Genomic DNA, 16,346 nt, shown 5'->3' on the forward strand with positions numbered 1-16,346 from the left:
TTTTTAGTCATAGTCTTTTGAATAGTTCTCATTTAGTTTAGATCTCTTGTCCACTAGTCCCTTCCAAACATTTTAGTCTAGTTTTTATTTCTTGACGAAATTGTCAATATATTATATCATAGCTTAGTTTTCATTTAGTTTCTATTTAGTTTTCGTCTGTCAAAAAAGGTAGTCGGCGAAAAAAATTAGTCGACGAAATCACACAATTGTTATTCAGTACTCACAGGTTTCCTATTGGACAACAGCATGTCCATGAGGAAGGACATTCTGACCGTGTCTGGGGTTGGCACGACGATGTCAGCGTAATCCATTTCTGGGGTGATTATCACACTTTTGGCGTGCTTCATCCAACTGACCCACTGAACCTATATAGAACACAGAGACAATCAAACTTTTACTGTATACATCCAGGGACGGATTAACACCTCTGAAGGCCCCTGGGCACTGAAGCTCGAAGGCCCCCCCCCCCCTTCACATGCACATCTTGGGCCGTTTTTATGCCGTTATATTGGCCTATTTCCGGTCGCCCACCCCCCGCAGAGTGACAGCCAATCTAGCACATTGTTGCTGCTTTACACACAATTGCACTTTTCAGCTGCCTTCTGACCAACAATAAAACACTAATCTTTTTAGACACCATTTATTTCATTCGGATTAGCAGGGAAAATGTCTGTGGAGCAAAAAAAAAAAAGAAGATTATGCCCAAAGTGCCCATATGGTAGATCCAGCCCTGGTTACATCCATCCATCCTTCTTACACCGGTTGATCGTTAAAACTAATTTGTTGCGTCATAATATCTGCGTGTAAATGTTCAGCATTATTATCTGCTTACTTTCCCCCCCTTGTCTTCCTCATCTCCATCCTCCGTCAGGTTACTGATCCCAGCATCATCAAGCCTGTAGTCATAAACCAGACCTTGCTCTGGAAAACACAGCTTGATCTGCAGGAAAGGTATACATTTAGTATGAACACAATATACTATTGCAAAGCTAGGCATAAAGCGTATATGCTCAGTTACACACAGAACTTAACAGTAACGCCTCATTTCCACTGAGCTCTGTGTGATGTTCTGATGTCTTTCTGTAATAGTAATTGCCCGAGTTTATTCCAGATACACTTTTTTTATTCTGTATAAACCTTTTAAGCCCTATATGACTTCTATGTGTGTTCTGTGATACATCATCATCATACTGCTCGAGGGAAAGTGAAGCCACACTTGCTATTTCCCAGAACTGCACCTTTCTAGTTCCGCTTGTTCCTGCGGAATTATACCTTTCAGTCCATTTGTATGTTGAAAAACATGACCCTTTCTATGGATTTTGGAGAGACTGTATGCATTGTGTGCCAGGAAACAGTTGTCAATGTTAACATATTTCATTTATTTATAGAGTGCTTTTCAGGATACTCAATTACACTTGAATTACAAACACGGTTTTGATTCATCTGTAAATAACACTTGGAAATATTGCATCTATGAAACAAAATTACGTATACCGGTAATCATAATCACACTAGGCCTGCCCTCGATTAGTTGACAAACGGATGGGAGTGTTGAGCCCAAACCACACCGGTAGGGACTCCTTGGGACAAAACCGTTTAAGGTCAACCACACCAATTGAGTTGCATTGGTGTGGTTGACCTTAAAAACGTTGATTTTCTTTTTTGCATGATTTGACTAATTTGTTACATTAATCAACAAATCGTTATGTGTAACAATGTGACAAACGATAGGCATTAATAATAAGCCACAAGCTTCAGCCTATACATTTTTGATCAGATGTGTCTCACTGAACAAAGATCGGATTAAGCCATTCGTTCATTCTAAGCATGCGATCCTCAAAGCAGTGACCCTGAGTTGGCGGTCTAACCTTCTCCGCTGTCATTTTGTCACGGAGCCAGGCGCTGAAGCGCTGGCGGCTGGCGGCGTCCCCCGTGGCCCCCACACTCCACACCAGGGAGAAGATGAACCAGGGTTCCAGCAGCTCCTCCAGGCGTTTCACCTTGTCTTCTGGGGGACGTGGTCTGTCCACCTAAACACAACACAACACGTTGTTTAGAGCAATGGTGGTTCCCCCAAACCATGAGTCATTTCTGGTCGAAACCCAAAATAAGAGAGATTATGGACATTTGCCCCCGGGGACCCAATACTGGTGGGAATAGCAGATCTACCAAGTGCACAATGTGTTGCTTCACACAGCATTGCAAGCTTGTAGATCGGTTATTTTCACTATACTTCTAGATTAATCTCACAGGTGCTTGAGCAGGGTAAAACGCATTATTCACTGTATCGGTGTACTTTAATGCGGGAGATTTGTAAGTTGCAGACACACCTCTCTGTGGGCAAAGGGGCTGAAGAAGCAGTCCATTAGTTTCAGCAGACTGAAGGTCAGGTTACTGTCCATAGAGGTGATGACCTCCTTCACGGACTCACGCACAAACGTGATGGAAGCCTGAGCAAAGAGGAGAAAACGGAAAAAGAGCCTGACAAACTATAAGATATCGAACATAAATGTCTTTTACACAAAAAAATGTGTGTAGTAGCCAAATATTTGACCACTTTTTTCTCCCAATTGAGTCATTATGCCAATTAACCAATGCCACACATTTATTTTTATCTTACATTTTTATCCCATGATTTGAATAGACGATCTACAAGCTCACAACACGTCGCGCTGCAAACGTGTTGCTTGTAGCTTGTACTGTAGATCGGCTATTCTCAGTACAAGAGATGCTTCTATATGGAAGACATACAGTACTGCTGCTGCTGTGGAATCCCAAAGACTGAATCGAATTCCGAATTCCGTCGTGGTGACCCGAGGACTTCAATCCATGAGTTGTGTCATATTCTTATACCTGTAGGAAGGTGCTGAAGAGGGAGTCGAGCTGCTCGGTGTGTCGCTTCAGGGTCTCGGGCAGCGTTTTCAGCCAGCACTCTGTGAAGGCCGCGAGGCCCAGAACACTGGGCTCCAGGTACACCATTCCACAGCGAGAGACGGTCGCTGGGGACGCCACCGCCAAGTCCTGCACCTCGAACATCATGGTCATCGACTAGCGGGGGAAGTTTCGGGAAATGTTTTGATACTTGACAGAGAACGACAATGACACTAATATAACAATCCCATAACGTTGTATACACTTCAAATCGAATCCTGTGGCTCCTGGGATCTGCAGACAGACAGTCAGACAAATCGATGATATGTGACCTCCAAATTATGGGCACGGCGTCAGCCCAATCAGAGCCCCATTGACTTCGATTCAAAAAGTAAAAAAACATACAGTACATTATTATGGAAATAAAACTGCCTAAATGGCAATGTGGACAATACGTGATTTGGCACTGATTGGTCCAGCGGTTTGGAAGATTAGCGACAGACAGACAGACAGACAGACAGACAGACAGACAGACAGACAGACAGACAGACAGACAGACAGACAGACAGACAGACAGACAGACAGACAGACAGACAGACAGACAGACAGACAGACAGACAGACAGACAGACATCTAGTCTACTGCAAACTGTAAAATACGCCTGGATGGTGTTTATGAGCTTGTATATCTGCTATTTAAACACATTTCGACACGCATTTCTGTTTTAAAGATCTCCCATCAATGACACGCCCAAGAAGTCCTTACGTCAGTGAGTTTGATGATCTCTCCAGAGCTCAGGCAGAGTTTCTTGTTGTCGTCCAGAACGGTGTTCATGTTCTCGATCCACACGGCGTCCACCGGCCCGTCAAACATGTACCACCTCCTCTCCTCGCCCGCGGACGCCACGCCTCCGCGGACGAGAGACGACAGGATGCCGTCTGTCCTGCAGAGACGGGTGAAGTGCATTTTTATAGTGCTTTTCTATAAGTACTCAAAGCGCTTTACAATGGTCCGTTCATCCAGTCATACATTGGGGATATTCTCCATGGAGAAGTGGAGGTGTTTGTACTTACCCGTACTTATTATTAATAATATGAATACGTTTGGCAAACTATCAGTGTCATTTCACAACTGTATGACTGCACAACTCACTCTTATCCAGGTATACATGGAATCTTTCTATCAACAACCCAGGTTCATTCGTCTTGCCTATTTCCTTACATTTTTCCATTCTTTTTAAACACTCACACATAAAAAACAGACACCGGAAAGTATGAAGAATGAAACAAAACGTTCACTTCCATACCATTCGTGTGTGAGCGGGTGGAAGTGGCCGTAGAGCTGTCCCATGGTGACAGACTTGGGGTTGAGGACGTACGTCTGGACTGCTCGGTACACGCCGCCACTCACCGAGGGCTGGCCCTCCAGAGCCGTCATGGCCGCTCCTAGTATCTCATAACACTGTCACAACACAGTGTTGTTTTTGGCAGTTTTAGTCACATTTTAGTCACCTGGAATGTCTTAGTGTTAGTCTAGTTTTAGTCGACTTTAATGTCATAAGATTTTAGTCGACTAAATCTACAGTTGATTTAGTCGACTAAAATGTATTTTGGCGGGTCTTGATGCCGTCGTAATGAGTGTTTTTACACTTAGCCGGTTTTACACTTAGCCGATCTACAAGCTCCTACATCTACAAGCGTTGCGACGCGTTGTGAGCTTGTACTGTAGATCAGCTATTTTCAGCATGCAACCAAGTGTAAAATGACTTATACTGGATCTCTTGTCCACTAGTCCCTTCCTAACATTTAGTCTAGTTTTTATTTGTCGACGAAATTGCCAGTATATTTAGTCTTTTTTCTTTTTTTTTTAGTCTTTAGTCATCGTAGCTTAGTTTTCATTTAGTTTCCATTTGTTTTTGTCAGTGAAAATAGGTAGTCGACGAAAACATTTCGTCTTAGTTTTAGTCGACGAAAGCAACACTGACAGCACTGTCATTACCAGACTGTTGACTCTCGCAATTTCCAAATCATACAGTCTTGACCAACGGAAGAGCCGGCATGAGTAAAATATAAAGCGGCAGTGGAGCCTCTTCCCCACTTCCGTTTCGTCTCTACAGTCGCACAAATGTATTCTAATATAAATAGAAATCATCTAAGCACATATAGCTTGTTGCTTAGCAGGAAAAGAAAATACAAAAATAAAACGTAAAGATATTTTAAAATATATCTTCGTGAACGGAAATTCGGAGATTGTGGAATCTTGTCTGGCTGGCTGGTTGTCTGGCTAGGCGAGACTATATGCACACAGAATGACTCTTCCTACTTCCGGGCCGCTTCCCTATACTTCCTTCACAGGTGTTACCACTGACACAAATTAAGGCTCTGTTCCATTTAGGGTGTGCAGTGGTTCTCAAACTTCTTCTTTTCCAAGGACCCTCCCCCATAACCCGGACCCGTAATCCATTTGTACATTCTCAGAGTCACACACCCGCATTTGGAACCCATTCAAGGACACTTTGAGACCCACTGGCGTAACAGAGTGTTTCCAGTGAGCGGCCAACATTCACAATCGCAGCACCCTGACTCTGTTTGACCAGAATGGAACAGCTGCCTTCATTAGTATCAGCGGTAAGTTGGTAACACCTGTGAAGGAAGTATAGGGAAGGGGCCCAAGTTATTTTCAAAATGGCGTGCATGCATATAGCCCATTGCCCAGCAGCAGTTTAAATACAGTACGTGATATTCTTATCGACAGTTACACTGTACATTGTAATATATCACTTCTGTTGAACTAGACATAAACATGGTGAATACTAGGCCAGTCACTTATTATGACATACTGTAGGCTAACCGTCTAATCGCAATCATTTTAGATATTCGCAACTGTTCAGCATAATCGTCACAATGCCACAATGCTATGCTACGGACCCCCATGAGAGAAGATTTTTATGGCTCTAGGTAGCAGTGACTCTCAACCAATTTTGGATTTGAAGTACCCCCAGTTTCATGCATTAGGCTACGGATCCCCATTTAATGGCATTTCTATATCTCTGGGACCCCAATTTATATTGTAAAATCACTGTTAAGTATACAAATGGAACCTAACGGGTCCATTTGGTTCCATTTATACACTTTCAGAGTTACAGACCCATAAGGGTCCATTTGGTTCCTGACTATCATTTAGCTGTGGACCCCCTGGAACTTGCTCAGCGACCCCTACAGTACATGGGGATGGATGGGTAAGAGACACTCACTCACCTTGGTTTTCCCAGATCCACTCGGCCCCACCAACATCAGACCATGTCTGACCACAGTGGTCTCAAACAACTGAATACACTTAGTAACATATCCTGTCAGGTAGAAGACACACAATCGCAATATTGTCATCTATGCAGCCTCAACAGAGAACAGAGATATTTATTATTTACACGGTTATTCAATAATTGCCAAAATACAAGCTCACACTGCATTGTGAAGCAACTCTTTGTGAGCTTTTAGATCTGCTATCCTATAAGGAAATGGCTAATGGGTCGGCCGGCGGGCGTCACTATGACTCGGACACAACTATACCATACATGGAGTTCGGCATGACTCCGACATAACCATAATGACCAGCCAGTCAGTAGCTGGGTGAACCTGAAACGCGATTAGTAAAGGTCTCCCTTGTTCTGCCCAAAATAGGGACAAACAAATCAGTTAAGACACTGACCGTCCACGTCTTTGAGGTTTCTCTGGGCACAGACATTCCGTATGGACTCCTCTAAGGTGCCGTAGTCGACGGGCTCCTCTTTGATTCCGGGGAAGAGGTCCGACACGATGCTGTTGAAGAGCTTCAGGTCGTCCTGGAGGAACTTGGGCACGTTGACGTCTCTGATGGCCCGCAGGCAGATCACCTCCTGTGGGGTCAAGAAAGAACAGTATAGCTGGTACAAGCAGGTATTCAGAACTTTGGTTATGTTTCGCCCTTTTTCGAGGCGACAGAACCCCCGGGCGCCCCGGCAGGCCCGGGCTGGGGACATGCATTGAACCCCCTGCGGACCCTCTGGAGTTGGGTACACGTACTGTAGGGCGACCCTGTCCGGGCGGACGGGCCTCAGAGATATAGGTTTCCGACCGGGACCCAGAGACAAGCGGCCGGACGCGGCGTGGTGCGGGCCCCGCAATAAGGCGAGCCGAGGCCGGCGTGGGCAAAGCTACCGGGTCTCCGGAGGGACCAGACGCACGTCCGGCATGGCGTTTGAGCGGCCTTTGGGTCGCCACGGACCGCGTCAACGTTGGTTATGTTTTATCATACATTTACTTATTTACGGCAACATTGGTTAATATGTATTATACATATATATTTATTATACATTTACTTATTTACTTTAGTGGTGGCGGTGGCTCAGGGGTAGAGTAGCCGGATGGCAACCGCAAGGTTCCCAGTTTGAACCCGGGCTCCCCCAGAGTTTGCGTCGAAGTGTCCTTGAGCAAGACTCTGAACCCCAAATTGCTCCCGATGTGCAGGTTGGTGCCTTGCATGGTTTCCCCCATCATCGGTGTGTGTGTGTGTGTGTGTGTGTGTGTGTGTGTGTGTGTGTGTGTGTGTGTGTGTGTGTGTGTGTGTGTGTGTGTGTGTGTGTGTGTGTGTGTGTGTGTGTGTGTGTGCGTGTGTGTGTGTGTGTGCGTGTGCATGTGCATGTGCGTGTGTGTAAATTAATCATTTATCATTTACTACGACTACTACGACTGGAAGTGACAATACAACTGGTTCTGATGGCGGCAGTGTTGGTGGTGTAGAGAAAGACAGGGGTCGGATTCAAACCCAGGTTGGCTGAACAAGGACTGAGTCTTTTCTCATGCATTTTAAAGATTTCAATAGAAGCTACAGTACTTCAGAGCACAGAACAAAACAAAACAAAACAGGAATACGACCTCACCTCATTCACGTCGGAATTTTCTCTCTTCAGATTTCCAGCAGCTGAGATCACAGTTTTCACAGCTCTCATACCAAAGTCATAGTGATCCTGCATTTTAAAAACACAAGCCACGTCAACACATAATAGTATCTATATTTTATATCATAATTACAGAAAGGTCCCAACATTAAGAATCACCCATTAATCCTCTATACATTCACAGCTGCTCTTTCCATATCCTTGAACTGTATGGGCTGTATTTTGCGTGTCTTAAGTACCAGGTCTTATTACCTAACTTGAGCCTGGAGGCGTGATCAATGCCATTTGGCTATTCTGAGTGGCCAAATAGCATTGATCACGCCTCCAGGTCTTTAGTTTACTCAAGTTAGGGAATAAGACCTGGTACTTAAAGGGACACTTCACCCTTTTTGCAAAAAAATATATGTTAATGACGTTTAGAAGCTTTAGAACACTTTCCTGGGGGTCTTTATGTGTGTAATATGTGGTTTTAGATATTTTAGATTGTAGCAGTGAACCTCTGATGTCATGGACACTGGGCTCACTTCCTTCCTGGACTACCTGTTGTCTCAGTAAGACAGCTCTCCCCCCTATCCACAAGGAGGAGCAGTGCACCAAATAATTATGGGAATTGTAGTCCAGGAAGGTAGTGAGACCAGTGTCCATGACATCAGAGACAACAGGCTCACTGCTACAATCTAAAATATCTAAAACCACATATTACACACATAAATACCCCCAGGAAAGTGATCTAAAGCTTCTAAACGTCATTAACATATATATTTTTTGCAAAAAGGGTGAAGTGTCCCTTTAAGACACGCAAAATACAGCCCTATGAAATACATAGGCTATGCAAATACTCTTGTCTCTTCTTGCCAGCTCAATTTACAACATCCCACCAAGTCAGATTTGCTGCATAAATTATGTTAAACGTACATACCAACATGTTACATACTTATTAGGCATAGAAGTGTTCTGGGTTCCTACCTGAGAGCTGAGCTGTTCAGAGGAGAGCTTGAAGGTGATGGTGATCTTCTTGGAGAGGACTTTGGCATCGCTGAAGCCAAACGAGTAGAGGGATATCTCTGCAATCATCGCATAGTCCGGTACCATCATGGCCACAGGACGGAACAGGGCCTGTGGAGGTAGACGGCCGAAGCACGCGTGTAAAACAACCAGTATCTCCTACACTGAACTGAACACATTTACATTGGAAATCTATCTCCAGCGGAGAACCTTGAGGTTGTCCGGCAGTTCAGTGCGGCCGGCATAACCAGGGTTCATGGTGATGAAAACAGCACAGGATGCAACGAGAGGGATCTCCGCACCTTCAAACACAAAGCGCTCTGCCTGGAAAAACAGCAACAATTAAAAAGAAAAACAACACAGAAGCCAACCGGGTGCTCACGTGAGATTAAAATATCTTAAAAGTGTATGGTTCTTCTAGGATCAGCGGGAAATGAACGTAGACCAGTCGAAACATTTTTCTTAGAGTAACTGTTTTAAAGTGATATTTTTTGTTAAAAGGTTAAATCACTATATTCTAAAAGTAATCATTGATATAGAGTGTGTAGTAACAGAGGTCTCCATGTCTCTCCAGCTCTTTAATGAACAGAAAATACATGTTCAGAACATCAACAAACAGAACACCATCAAACCCAAATGTTTGGTCAAACCATGTGACTCCAATTGGAAAACCATTGTGGCGGACATAAAAAAAGAAAACGACAAAACATTTTGTTTGATGGCGGTTGATATGTGTGTATGAGGCTTATTTGTGACTCACTCTTTGCTGTAGAGCTTTCTGGTGTAGCTGCAATTTGCAACTCTAGATTGTTTTTATAATGGGATGAATCTAGAGTTGCAAATACCCTCCATTGACTCCCCACTCATCCAATTTGCTTTTGCAAGTGTTGGGAGTTTGGAAGCACTCGTTTTTATTAATGGGTCGCGCTTCTGCCTCCTGCATTATGTGCAAATTCGAAACAGGTATTACGCATGGGCCGTTCAGTGACCTCGACGAGTGCTTCCAAACGCCAACACTTAGAAAAATAATCACCGCCTGACAGAAAGTAGCTCATAACATGTCTACGGTGGCTTTTTTATGAAACAAAAGCTTGGCAGATTGAAAGAGGATAATTCAAGTTTGGCCTAGAGCTGCAATGTTGGTGAGTTTAACGTCATTTAATACAAGCAGATCGCAAAAGCAAATTGGATGAGTGGGGAGCCAATGGAGGGTATTGCAACTCCAGATTAAAAAAATCTAGAGTTGCAAATTGCGGCTAGATGCCGGTGATCCGTTTGTTACTATGACTCACTCTTTGCTGTAGAGCTTTCTGGATGGTGGTGATCTGTTGTGCCACCACAGAGAGCACCTCCACGTCGATACGGTTAAACTCGTCAAAGCACGCCCAGGCCCCGGAGCTGGAACGGAACGTGGAAAAACTGATCATAATGGGCTCTGTGCACGCACGCCATTTTGGAAAGAACTTGGGCCACTTCCCTATATTGTTTACCGCTGATACATTATTCATTGATTCATTAGTCATTGGAACTATAGTGGCCCTCTCCATTGTCAAAGCTGCCCACCTGGCCAGGCCCTTGAGGAACTTGCCCATGGCAATGACATCCAGCTGGTCGGAGCAGTTGAAGACCACCGTCTGGACGGCCAGGGCCTTGCCCAGGTCTTTGGTGGTCTCCGTCTTTCCCGTCCCTGCCGGACCGGCCGGCGCGCCTCCTAACTTCAGGTGCAGAGCGCCGGTCAGGGTCAGGTAGCATCTGCAAGGAGATGGAGTAAGGTTTTCAGCAGAGGTCGGAATCAGACCGGGAGCCACAGAACGTGATTGGGACATCCCTAGTTTTCAGCTGAAGCGTTTAACAGGACACGGTCAAATCCTGAGTGTTCATTTAAGGCCAGTCCACAATAATGCAACTCCTGCAATATGCCAACTACTGTCCTTAATTGCAATGATTAATCCCCCAATGGCAGCAGTTGCAAGGAGTTGCATTGGGGACTGGCCTTGAAACAGTTTTGTTGCAAGGAGTTGCATTGGTGTGGAGTCTGTGGACTGGCCTAAAAACTGTTGCTCATGTCTTGAGCAATAAATACATGTTTTCCAAAAAAATTAATGCAGTAAATGCGTAATAAGATTAGGCATAAGGCATATGGGCTGTATTTTGCGTGTCTTAAGTACCAGGTCTTATTCCCTAACTTGAGTAAACTAAAGACCTGGAGGCGTGATCAATGCCATTTGGCTATTCTGAGTGGCCAAAGAGCAATGATCACGCCTCCAGGTCTTTAGTTTACTCAAGTTAGGGAATAAGACCTGGTACTTAAGACACGCAAAATACAGCCCATATAGTGCCAAATATAGGGCCCGCCGCAGAGTATACAAAATGGAACAGAATAAGGAGTTCATGGTTTTAATCTTTAGCTAATACTGCAAAGACGTGCCTGTCAGTGAGCGGTGTGATAACCAGACGTCCAGAGTTGCCCAGATACTCGTATCCATACAAGAACTCTGCATTCACTGCTCGCACGTACAGCTCATCTCTGGTCCAGTAATATCTGCAAAGTGAATACCATATGGTTTGTTAAGGGTTATAGGTTAGGGTTTGGGGTATAGGGTGTCAGACTATTGACTATTGCGTGTCGGACTGTCCGTACGTCGGACCAAAGATATAATGCAACCATTCAAAAGCTGGTCGCCTGCCAGAGAGACCAAATGACTAATGCCCATTCAAAAGGTGTGGGTCCCAACCGAGTGTACAACTGGAACCTAACGGGTCCATTTGGTCTCATTTGTACAATCTCAGAGTAAAATTAACTTTGATTTTACAATTGGGGGCCCAGAGATAGAAATGCCATTAAATGGGGGTACGTAGCCTAATTCAGGTCAAACCTGGGGGTCCTTTAAATGAAAATCGGGGGGAAAATCACTGACAGATACGTAAAAATCTCCCCTTAACATGGGGCTTCCTTGGCATATATTTTCTAATGGGGGTCTAATGAGTGTCAATTTGGGGGGGTCCTTGACATTAAAAAGTGTGGGAACCCACTGGTACACTTATAAACAAACAATAAACGCAGTTTAGTATATAGTGAGTACCTGAGCTGACTGATCCATTCGAAGTCACTCACACTGGAGATGTTCTCCTGCAGCAGCTTGGCCGCAACGTCCTTGCCGTGGACCTCTGTGACGATGAGAGCAGACAGTACAGCCCTCTGCATCCCGCTCAGACGCCCTCTCACCAGCCGCACCAAGTCTTCCAGCTATACGCCAAACCGCCAGACAACCACAGAAACATCAGCACTAAACATAGCTTTATTCACTCTAATTAACCAATACATCGTTATTTTGCTATGATTCCATTTTGCTTTCATAGAAAGAAAACAAACACAATGACAGTCATTCTAACGAAAGTGTAGTCACATTTTGCCTTTCAGAAATTGAAAGGCAACACAACAGACTACACTAGAGTGACATATACATTAGGATATTTGGGACATTAGGACATTAGCATAAGTGTTATATAAAAATATAAATATCGGATGGGGAAAGATCGGTATTGGTATATCTCAAAATCAAATGATCGGAAATCGGATCGGGAGCAAAAAAATCGTGATCGGGACATCCCTAATTATTATCCAATAATTTGATTTTAAATGGGCATAATGGGTACTTTTATGTTTGGTACAGTAAGTACATTTTGATGACAATGCGTTTGTGCTTTTACTAAAGTAAAATTTGGAGAACGGGAACCTTTACTTTTAACAGTATCTCTACATGGCATTGCTACTTTAATATAAGCCCTATTTCATTATTTTTCTAAATGAGCTAGAAAAAGCTCTTTAAGCTCACTATGCTGCGCAGTGTGTATGCACTGCAACACAATGTGAGCTTGCTATTTTCAAAAGAAATCTGCAAATCCTTTTGCCTATATGACGATGATGTCCAAAATATGGACGCCAGGTTGAAAGAACCAATGTAGTCCCAGACCTGTGTCTGAAGCTGTGGGAAGAGGCGGCTGGCCAGGTCTCCCTGCTCCAGGGCCTGTGAAACCTCGCAGGTCCAGAACACCTGACAGCCAGCGATGACCACCTGTCCAGGCCACGATAACACCCACTCTGTACGGGCCTTCTGTTGGAGGGGCAGAAAAGATGTACACACACTGAGCAGCTATACGTTTCTCCAAGCAAAACCTTGATATCGAACTGTGGCTACAATGCTTTGCTTACACTGTATAATAATCCCCAGTGTTAACGGGACACTTCACCCTTTTTGCTAAAAAATATATGTTAATGACGTTTAGGAGCTTTAGAACACTTTCCTGGGGGTCTTTATGTGTGTAATATGTGGTTTTAGATATTTTAGATTGTAGCAGTGAGCCCAGTGTCTCTGATGTCATGTCTGACACTGGGATCACTTACTTCCTGGACTACATGTGGTCTCAGTAAGACAGACCTCCCCTATGCACAAGGAGGAGCAGTGCACCAAAGTATTATGGGAATTGTAGTCCAGGAAGGAAGTGAGACCAGTGTCCATGACATCAGAGACACTGGGCTCACTGCTACAATCTAAAATATCTAAAACCACATATTACACACATAAAGACCCCCAGGAAAGTGTTCTAAAGCTTCTAAACGTCATTAACATATATATTTTTGCAAAAAGGGTGCCCTTTAAGTAAATGCGTCCATTTGGTTCCCATTGTACGCCGAGTTAAATGAACACTGGAGAGTTTACTACATCCCATAAGACCTGATTCAAACAGCATACAACTTATTGGAGTTAATTTAATCTTATTGGCACTAGAGATATTAGGCCATATGGGACAATATAATGAGCACCTGAAAATATTGAACTAAAAGCAATGTACTATACATTTTGTACATTAAAGGTTATGGAAACAAATCTGGATTGGAGGGTATATGCGCATGCATAAAGTGTAAATCGAGTGGCAAAGATACACAACAGTGGCAGAAAGCAGGCAGCTGCCGGTCTGTGGCGGATTAGGAGGCTTTTTATTTATTTTTATATATTATTTTTTTATCCCACGATTTTGTAACCCATTTTTCACCCCTGTGTCAATCATCTAATGTGATCCTGGGCTCTACACACCCTCCACCAACCTAGTCCCCATATATGAGGGACAAGGGGAGAGCAACGGACTTGAACTCATGCTTCCTTTATGCCTGAGTGTCCAAGTTGCTCCTTTACACCAGACAGGGGGGAGTTTCCCTGGTTGGACGTAGCGTTATTCCAACCAGTTCCTTTCCCCTCCATCAGGCGCCCCGGCTGGCCAGGGGGAGGCAGTTTAGTGACCAGGATTACTGCATGTTTTTTGTGAGGGTATACCTACCCTAGGGGACACGGGGAGAACATTCAAACTCCACACAGAAAGGCCCTTTCGCCAACCCCGCCTTCGGGTATGGGCACTGATGATGCGGAGGAGGAAACACGCCGCCAGCGCCCACAGCGTCCCGAGCGGGAATCGAACCCAGGACCTTCTAGCTGTGAGGCGACAGCACTACCTACTGTGCCACCGTGCCCCATCATTAGGAGGCTTTTGCCGGTGGCAGAGGAAACACCGCCGCAGGTGTTGTCGGCAATATTGTTCTGATCAAATAGGACTTTTCTGTTTGGATGTATGGGGCTGTCAAGGCCAGAAAGTCATTTTTTGCCACTCAGCAGGGCGTTCCCACCTAACTTCCGAGTATGATGAGGGCACGTGCATAGCCTCTATTAAAATGGAAACCTTCCACTGAAGAATACAGAATAAAACAAACATAATGGTGCGTAATGGTACTATTTGACACAGGTTTGTGTCTCAGACAGACAGACAGACAGACAGGGTCTCAGACCTCCGGGTAGGCTCCGAGCGAGCGCTGGATGTTGTCCCTCACACTGGCCTTCATGGAGCCCTCCACCTCTCTCAGCCAGTCCTCCACGTCTCCACTGGGCCTCACGGGACGCGTGAACGTCACCTCCTCGCCTTCGCCAGAGTACATGTGCGTTATCTGGAGATCTGGCTGGAACTGGAGCTGAGACATTAAATAGAGCAACACACCCCACACAGCACACACACACGTCATGATTCCATGTATGTCTCTATTATATTCCAGAAATATGATCCAATAATCCAATTGTGTTGCTTTATGACCTCCACATTGAATTGTGATGATTTACAATCAAAGTTAATCCTCTCCTGATCATTCCCACCAAGTTTCATAAATATCGGCCCGTCTGTTCTCAAATTATTTTGTACACGCACGCCACATTCAGCCTGGATTGACCACGCAGACATACTCATTCTCTTGTTTTTCCTGACTGACCACAATGTTAAGAATGTAATTGAGATATCGTCGTTATTTAAACAGATGTTAGGTTCATTGTTTTGGTGTCCTGTATAATAGTTTCAATGCACAGATTGTCATTTCACTAGTATATCATTTAGAGCTGATGCTTATGTGCTTTACCTTGTAAGTCGCTCTGGATAAAAGTGTCTGCAAAATGCCTAAATTGTAAATTGCACTCACAGGGATGATGGGGGTGGGGGTGGCTCAGGGGGTAGAGTGGCCGGATGGGAACCGCAAGAGTTCCCAGTTCGAACCCGGGCTCCCCCAGAGCAAAGGTGGATGCACACTGGGTCGGAAAACCGACGGAAAAAAAACGCCACTAAAAATCCGAAAAACGCAGCCAGTGTCGAAGTGTCCTTGAGCAAGACTCTGAACCCCTAATTGCTCCCGATGAGCAGGTTGGTGCCTTGGCATGGTTTCCGCCTCCATCGGTGTATGAATGTATGGCTGAACGTAATGCTCAATCTGTGTAAAGCGCCTTGGATAAAGGCGCTATAAGTGCACCATTTACCATTTATTCCAACACTCTCAACGCGTTGTGAGCTTGTAGATCTGTGATTTTTGTCTAAAAGTGCCCTATTACGGGATGTCAGCCCCGCTGCCTCTCTAACACTCTGCACGTCCCTGGACACAGATATACAAAACGAAATGAAGAAAGATCGAACCCTGGCGATGTTCTCGAAGCACTTGCGTAGGTGAGGCTGAACGGCCCTGGGGTCTTTGCTCTGAGAAAGAATCTCCAGCAGCTCATCGTCTGACAGGAAGTAGAACCTACAAATATCCAAGACTGGAAACGTTAGAGTTATACACAACAACAGAGAGAGAGGATCACAATAGATTGAAACAATAGAGAAACTGCTACTATGAACAGGATGTTTGTGACCATGGAATCATAATAGTCTTCATCGTGAAGGCCTATTCATACTCCAGTTTTAGGTGATAAGGTGACCACCAAAACGGTGGTTAGTAAAGAGAAAAAAAAGAGAGATGTGTTTGGGTGAGCGGTGAGTCTCTTATCACCGCAGCGTGACGTCATACACTATTGTATTTTTCGGTGGTCACCTTATCACCTAAAATGTGAGTATGAATAGGCCTTTAGACAATCTTATGTCAATACATTAAGGCATGAGGCCGATTCTACATAATGCCTTCTAAACCAAACAGTTTTCTGAAAAACATGTGTTGCTATCGGTGGTGGTG

At 44.5% G+C, this 16,346-nt stretch overlaps 1 protein-coding gene across 1 annotated transcript in view; it reads right to left on the bottom strand.

Moving 5' to 3' along the window:
* dnah1 (dynein, axonemal, heavy chain 1) overlaps positions 1 to 16,346 on the bottom strand; it is a gene marked incomplete at both ends in the record, with an annotated part of 92,162 nt that overhangs the window by 51,877 nt on the left and 23,939 nt on the right. Inside the window, 19 exons of the mRNA XM_080784242.1 lie at positions 225 to 365; positions 833 to 940; positions 1,869 to 2,030; positions 2,331 to 2,450; positions 2,854 to 3,048; positions 3,637 to 3,814; positions 4,178 to 4,332; positions 6,129 to 6,220; positions 6,580 to 6,766; positions 7,790 to 7,876; positions 8,774 to 8,923; positions 9,023 to 9,136; positions 10,105 to 10,210; positions 10,376 to 10,564; positions 11,241 to 11,354; positions 11,896 to 12,059; positions 12,787 to 12,927; positions 14,652 to 14,831; positions 15,812 to 15,917. Of these exons, the coding sequence (XP_080640368.1) occupies positions 225 to 365; positions 833 to 940; positions 1,869 to 2,030; positions 2,331 to 2,450; positions 2,854 to 3,048; positions 3,637 to 3,814; positions 4,178 to 4,332; positions 6,129 to 6,220; positions 6,580 to 6,766; positions 7,790 to 7,876; positions 8,774 to 8,923; positions 9,023 to 9,136; positions 10,105 to 10,210; positions 10,376 to 10,564; positions 11,241 to 11,354; positions 11,896 to 12,059; positions 12,787 to 12,927; positions 14,652 to 14,831; positions 15,812 to 15,917 (2,689 nt within the window). The remainder of the gene's footprint in view (positions 1 to 224; positions 366 to 832; positions 941 to 1,868; positions 2,031 to 2,330; positions 2,451 to 2,853; positions 3,049 to 3,636; positions 3,815 to 4,177; positions 4,333 to 6,128; positions 6,221 to 6,579; positions 6,767 to 7,789; positions 7,877 to 8,773; positions 8,924 to 9,022; positions 9,137 to 10,104; positions 10,211 to 10,375; positions 10,565 to 11,240; positions 11,355 to 11,895; positions 12,060 to 12,786; positions 12,928 to 14,651; positions 14,832 to 15,811; positions 15,918 to 16,346) is intronic.

The sequence above is a fragment of the Protomyctophum bolini genome (genome assembly GCF_963924005.1).
Source record: "Protomyctophum bolini genome assembly, chromosome: 15".
NCBI classification, from domain to species: Eukaryota; Metazoa; Chordata; class Actinopteri; order Myctophiformes; family Myctophidae; genus Protomyctophum; species Protomyctophum bolini.